The following is a 7,692-nucleotide window of genomic DNA, read 5'->3' as shown; positions in this document are numbered from 1 at the left end:
TTGACAGTGAGGTTGCGGGCAATCAAAAATTAATCGACAATAATATAGAATAATTATGTTGTATTTTATCTTTCCCCAAAGAGCACTTTTTAAAGTTGATGTAAAGTTTGTTAACAAATATAAATATTAATATTAATCCATATGTTATTGAAGCTTATTAATAAAAAAAATCGAAATAATCCAATGACATAACATAAGACATAAGAATTAAGAGACAATGCAAATTGAACATTTAGGCCCCGACTTATCTGATTTAGAGAATTTTGTCCTGAACGGTCTACCGTACAAACAATCAACGTCAGCTATTTATAAATGGAGTCTCTCAAAGACAAAGTTGTTATAATCACCGGTAAGTTCAAATAATGCACGAGCTCTTCATTTTACAGATTGTAGTCTGCCTGATTTTGAAATGGTTTACAACATCGTTTACTACTAGCAAATATTTTAGGACTCCAGCAAATGCGTTTGATAGCTTATTATATTTTTAGTATCAAAAACTATGGTTGGTCATAAAATTGTTAAAATACGACATGGTAAGGGACACGCTATTATCTGACCCTTTTCACTAATCTTATTATGAATTTAAGGTTAAGTTGAAAGTATGTCATTTTTTAATATCCATTTAATTTGGTTATGTAATTATATGTCGTTGATGTAATGCAATCACCTTGTTCGTCCGACCGCCTATTACACATTCCTGCAACAGATATTATAGCTTCTATCAGAGGAAATGCGAAGATATTGAGTACATTGCTATTCATGATTATTTGTTCCGTATTCTTTTCTTTTAAGGTTATTCGTTAATCTACTTCCTGTTTACCGCATGACTTCGACCGTTTTTTCATAGAAATAGTTGAGTGACAGTATTCTTAGCGCGGCGGAGAGTATAACGTCGTGTTCCATCCTACTCGAAACAAGCAGGTCTGGTGCAAAGGTTTACGTCAAGGTCGTTTCATTAGTCTATTTTTTAAAAAGTTCACAATATCGATCGTATAATATTTGTGACATCATGCCATAGAAAAGCCTTATATGACACTCAATTTCATAAATGTTAACATGGTATTTTGTTGTAGGTGCCAGTTCTGGTATTGGGGAGGCCACTGCTTTGTATTTAGCACCATTTGGCGTCAAATTGGTTCTGTCGGCAAGGAATGAAGAACGTTTACAACAAGTAGCAAAAGAATGTCACAATAAAGGATTATCTACAGATAAAGTGATCAAATAGACATACCAATATCAGTGATAAATGAACTAATTGTGATTCATTTATTATATAATATTTTTTTTATAATCATATTTATCAAAATTAGTAGTATTACAAATTTCGAAATACATAAAACAAAACTGATACTTCAATTCTTGTATTGCACAAAGTAGAACTTCTCGCTGATCGATTTGGTTTCCTATTTCAATAGTGTTGGTTCTGAGTACTCTTTGTATACAATTCATTTTTTTATTTAGAGCTTCCTATAAACTTGATTCTTATGCTGATTATGAGAGATTACTCCTTGAAATGAAACACGTGTACAGTATATTAAAAATTGCAGTACATATGATTGTGCATTTTGTATTTTATATACGTTTATGTAGTTTTCTGTATATACATGTAAATTTGTTGTCGGCTATTAGTACAAGCCTACCATATCATTGTAAGAAGCTTTCTTCTCAACATATTTGCTCAAATCTTATCGAGAGAAGACGGGAAAAGTATAAATTAAAAAGAACATATTTCTTCTTATGGTGAAGATATGTTGTGATTTATAATATCGGTTAAATAACGGTAGGTAACTTAGTGTTAAAAACGAAAATATCCCAATACTTTTCTTTCTGAGGAAAGTGAAGAATATGATAATCCTTTATATGTTATATATATTTCATGACAACAGCTTGCTTTTTTTTTAAATTTATACATACATACAGTTTATATTTATATACAATATATATTTCAGACACTAATTGTAAAATGCGATGTCATATGTATAAAGGATTTGGATAATCTTGTCAAGAAAACCTTGTCTACATTCGGACAGATAGACGGACTGGTAAGTGTGCCCGTTTCAATTTGATATTTTTGTTACAAAATAGAACCGTTGTACAAATACTTTCAAAAGTATTCATGAAAAATTAGAATATGATAATCTTTATTTAGACTAACATACACGTGTAAACATACGTCAATATTTACTATTGTTAGTAACTCGATAAAAACTAATGCATGTGTCTTGCAAAATAAAAACTTAAAAAGGGTAAACAGTTGATCATTTCTCATCAAAATTAATAAAAAAGATATATTCATCATTTGTGTTACATACTTCAAGTAACACAATCAAATTAAAAAGAGATAAATCATCAAATACCAAAAACAAAAAACAAAAGAAAAAAAAAGATGTAAAAATAACAAACTAGACTAAAAATTTACGTAGTAAAATTTAATTAGAACACAGGTTATATAAAGTCTTCTAAATCTCGCTATGCCTATGGAGTAGAGGAAAATTTTACATTATAATTTCTCGTTTGTTTCACATATAACTTTTTTCCTGTATGTAATTGAAGATATTTTGTCAGGTCAATAATGCGGGCAGTGGTAACTATAAGACGATGATGGAGACAACTCCAGAAATATTGGACAGCATCATGGATATCAACGTCAAGGCTCCATTTAATCTGTCACAAAGATGTATACCACATTTGATCAAAACGAAAGGTATGATGTCTTATAGAAGGACAAAACGAAAATAGATGTAAGACGTCGTCCTGACGTATGTTATATTAGTTACATCAAAACTTCATTTTATTAAAAACATGATACCTTACACGACTCATTTAAATTTCAATGAATGACAAAAATAGTTATGATAAGGAGACGATCATATCAACAAGTTGTATTTTCAAGGTTTACCTTTCATGTTCTTTGTTGTGTATGTCTAGTTTCCTTGTCTTATTGATATCCTAGGATTGTGATTTGTTTTTTTATAATTTATAACTGTTCGAATCCATGTTCCCTTTATGTTCCCCCAATTCCTCCTACACAGTGTACTTTATGTTCCCTCCATTAATATTCCTAATACACAATGTACTATTCCCCACATCCCCATATCCCAGCCCCATCCACCCGACAATCTTATTCCCTATCCCCATATACCCCTGAAAATGTTAGAACACTACATATTTCTGACATACTGAATATAGCATGTCAAATTTCTGTATCACCTTGGGGTGATATAAGAGTCTCGGGTTGATACCACACGTGATACAGATTTTGACTTGTCATGTTTATTATATCATATATTTTAACTATACTACGAGTATGGTACGTGAACGCGATATAGGGTATGCGACATAGGTTTATGGGTGTGATTTAGGGTAGGTGATATAGGTCTAGAGGTGTAATAAAGGGTCTTAGATATACGTCTAGAGGTGTGATATAGGGTATTCGATATAGATCTAAGGGTGTGATATAGGATATGCGATATAGGGTAAACGATACAAGGTTTAAACAAACATTTATAATGCGTATACAAGAAAGGTATATTTTAATCTAAATATGGGATATAAATTTATATTTCTTTCCGTGTAGGAACCATCATAAATGTGTCGAGTATTTCAGGACAACGAGCGGTAAGTTAATTTCTGAAATAGTTATTGCTACCCCAAATTAGTTTTGGGCATATTCCAATAGCTAATCCTTTTGTAACTGATTACTGATACATCTGGTTCATGTTTCCATGTTTTGTTGTCTTACGCCTGTGTTTCCTATCGATTTCTGTACGTTTTTTACAAATATTTTTACCTTTTCCTCTGATTCGTATTTTTCAATCATCTTTGACTTTTGATTCACGTTTTAACAATTTGTTTTGTATTAGACCTTGATTCCATACATAAATCAAGTTTTTATTGTTTTAATCCGTGGTTTAACTTAGAATGACATACTTACATAATGTTAAAAATTTTAAATAAATTTTAAGTTAACCTAAGAGTTATCAGCTGCCTTAAAATACGTATAATGTTTTCAAAATAGGGCTATGAGTGATGATATATTTAGCGTTGGGTTTTATTTTTTTGTGTGTGTGTGATTTTGTAAGTGCGCCTTATGTGATATATCTTTTACGTACCAGGATTAAAATTTGAGTTCCTCTTAGATGAGACAATTAGTAGCTAACAAATATGAACAAATGATAAATAAATCGTTAACTTGTCTGAAAAGATATTGTCTAAGGTTACATTTCATAAATTTAAATGCATTTAGACCTATGTTAACCAAATAATTCCTTACGTGAACAAAACCTTTAGTCCGAAATGAGTTTGTTGAAGACACGTTTTACAGTACATAGACCTAAACGGAAATTAGTCAAATCAAACGAAAAATGATCACAGTTGTTCCATCAAGGCCTTACATGTTTAAAATGCTGAAAATTATTCATTGTAATCTTTTTCCAGTTCAGTCCTTGTCCGGCATATTGCATGGCAAAATCTGCACTTGATATGTTTACTAAATGCCTTGCAATTGGTGAGTCAGTTTCATTTTTTCATTCCTTGACATATAGAATTCCAGATAAATTAACACTGCTCTTCCACACAAAGATGGCTGAAAGTTCTTTTTGTTGATAACAACTCAATGTTTTGTCATATTCGTCTGTTTTACTGCTTTCAGAAGTAATATTGTCACATTAAGAGCGCTTCTGTGCTTCATTACAAGTATATGAAGATAAAATTTAAGTAAATTACTTGAAAGGAAGAAAGTTTCAATTTTATGAAACCATCATACATTATATTAGACAGAGATAATTTTGGAATTTACAGCACTTCACGACTTAAGACTGTCAGATTTACAAAATAAACCAGCACATTATTTCTCCTATTGATGTCGCCAAACGATCAGATTTGTTTTTCTCTGTTTTACAGATCTTGCTCCTCAGAAAGTACGGGTGAATTCGGTAAAGTACGTATGGAAATAATGGTGTAATTTGATCGCAATGAAAAGACATTTATGGTTTTTGATTTAAAACTTCGTCTAGTTTTGTCAAAACTGAACACTTCTAATGAAATGCTATATCATTTGTCAGTTTATTTTTTCCATGTGTCCTTTTTTTCTCTAGTGTCTTTCGAATACATTTTACTTGAAGTCTTTCTGGTTTATTTTTTAAAGTATTTTAACCAAGAATATGATTAGCACTTTAGATGCAGTTCAATTACGTAATGAAATTAAGTCCAATGAAGGACGGTTTTCATTAGACTTTAACGTATTTAAACTGTTGCAATGTGATCTCATTACACATATAATGCACTTTTAACGTCCGGGCTTCGTTTTCACCGGACTATTTGCAATTTTAAGTACTTCTCTGCTTAAGAATCAAGCAAAATGTGTATAAAGTGTGACACATGTAGAAAAAAAAACAGTGACTAAAAGTACTTCCCAAGTATTAATGCTTCATTATCTGAAGAAATAACCGTCAAAGTGTGCCTTTTAAGATATTAATAGGTCAAATGCACTAGGGAAAAATGTCAAGAAAATGTTCCGTACTTCTACCCTATACAAGCATTCAAATAATGTCTAGGTAACAGATGCTTCAGGGTCAATTGATGTAATTTTTAGTTGTTTCCTATAGGTGTGCTGAATATATTTGAGAATTTAAAAAAATGAAGACATGGGGTGCCACTCATTGGCTGATTCTTTAACATAACGGTTCTAAACATTTTTATTTCTGCTTCTGTTATTAAGTCCAGGAGTAATAATGACGGATTTCCAGAGACGGGCTGGTATGTCGGAGGAGAACTATGAAAAGGTATATTCTGTAATTAAATCATATACAAATTATCGGAGGATAACAGAAGTTTATTGAGATCTTCATTATTGAAAAGTCAATGCTCATGAATTGATTTATACGTTTTACGTTATATGGTTTGATCCATGTTAGTATTTGCTCACAAACAATACATGTTTTCGGTTGTCGCATGTGATAAAAAAAAATATACTTACGAACAATGTTATTAAATAAAATAACTGGGAAAATATAAGAACTTTATTCCTTAATAAATTATAGTTTAATTCTTTTTATGGTGTGTATAACGGTAGAGGTGACTAGCTAAGATAGACAAAAATGTTCAAAATTTGGATGTCTATCAATTCCAAGTTACAATAAAAATTAGAGTTGCCGAAGGAATTTTGAGATAGAAATGTCATAGCATTTTTTGCATATTATTTTTGAAACGCATAAATGCAACAACTACTTATTACTGCTTCATCGATTTTAATGACACCGTATATGACTGATCTACATCCAAAGGAATTGTGCATGAAGGACGAGGATTTCTGGTGCCATAAAAGCGGTGGTCACACAAGATTTTTACTCTATCCTTACAACTCGTCAGTATCTCATTATTTTAGGTACTAGCAGTCGTTAAGTCTTCTGTTTTTAATTTTCAGTATTTGCAAAACCAGAATCAGTTACAGCCCTTAGGGGGTGCTGCTGCTCCGATAGAGGTTGCTAAAGCCATCAAGTTCTTCCTCACAGGAGAATCCTCGTTTATAACTGGGCAGATTCTGTTTATAGACGGAGGTAGACATTGTATTTCCCCTGTCTAGGATTTATTTAAAAACTAATGTAAAGGGCTGTTGTATATATATTCGAAGTTGATGGCAGATGATTTGGCGTAGAAGAAAAAATAAAGCATTAAACATAATAACAGTGGCATATATCAACTGTATCTGTCGGGAAATAACTCTTTACAAAAATGGTATACTTTATGTGCATGTCCCAAACCAGGATTTTCTAGTCCAGTTGTTGTCTTTTTTTACGTTCATTGTTTTTTGTTTTACATTTTTTTTATAGATGAGGTCCATTTTCGTCCTTTATTGATAGTTTTACTTGGGGCTCTTTACAGCTTGCTTCATGGTATGGATTTTGCCCATCACTGAAGTCCTTCTGGTGACATGTAGAAGTTTAATTGTTCATTGGTTGGCATGGAGATGATACTTTAACTCCAAGACATACACATGTCACGCTTACCCTACCGGTGCACCTGGTCCATGCTCCCAGTTTTTAGTGGAGTCCGAGTTGCTCATTTGCTTTTGTTACTTTGTATGTATGATTTTAGTTACTTTGTGTTCTTTGTTGTGTACATTGGAATACATTCTTTTGGTTACCGCTATAACCTTGGTTCCCTTGATTACTCTTTATTTCCTTCATTTTTAAATGTTTGTCACAACTCGATTGATGTGCTATATTTGTATAACAAGTAAACAAGTTCTGCCCATTCCTGAACGTCAACGAAAGCTTTTAAGCGATCATTCAGACCATCTATATATGGACAATTCGTAGCACTTTTATCACTACTGATTTTTAGCTTAAACATAGGATTTAAAAAAAAGAGAAAGATATAACTTTATTCATATTGTGGCAACAGGGACGCTACAGTAATCCAATTCTAGCTTCCAAGTATTGCATACATCGACATATTCATACGATTAAAAATGATAATGTTGGTTTTGGTTGATTACAAGATGCGCCATTAGACTCTGATCGAGAGGTATTCAAATATCAACTTATGTTTAACAACGAATGATTAGAACTCGTTTTCTATTGAGGCCGATGTCAATAGAAAATGTCCCATGGACAGGCACCTTTCGTTAGGAGCTTTAAATCTTTCAGACTAAAACAAGACACATCCATGTATCGAAAAGGCCTTAATTTT

The 7,692-nt window shown here is 32.0% G+C and overlaps 1 protein-coding gene across 2 annotated transcripts; it reads left to right on the top strand.

The window, feature by feature from the left end:
- The first annotated feature begins 248 nt into the window (after nt 1-248).
- LOC148612947 (uncharacterized) lies at nt 249-6,645 on the top strand. Of its 2 annotated transcripts, none has more exons than XM_088594881.1 (9): nt 249-349; nt 1,074-1,171; nt 1,950-2,042; nt 2,566-2,704; nt 3,578-3,618; nt 4,438-4,507; nt 4,903-4,939; nt 5,720-5,783; nt 6,425-6,645. In XM_088594881.1, the coding sequence occupies exons 1-9, from the start codon at nt 313-315 to the stop codon at nt 6,581-6,583; spliced, it is 738 nt and encodes a 245-aa protein (XP_088451007.1). In that variant the 5' UTR covers nt 249-312; the 3' UTR covers nt 6,584-6,645. The 2 variants fall into 2 exon arrangements, with proteins under 2 accessions (XP_088451007.1, XP_088451006.1); XM_088594880.1 differs by having other exon boundaries at nt 1,074-1,213.
- Nucleotides 6,646-7,692: the final 1,047 nt, after the last annotated feature.

Source organism: Perna viridis, chromosome 7 (assembly GCF_037379345.1).
Source record: "Perna viridis isolate PV_CMFRI_1.1 ecotype Kerala chromosome 7, ASM3737934v1, whole genome shotgun sequence".
Taxonomy (NCBI): Eukaryota; Metazoa; Mollusca; class Bivalvia; order Mytilida; family Mytilidae; genus Perna; species Perna viridis.
This window is presented reverse-complemented; position numbering and strand designations above follow the sequence as displayed.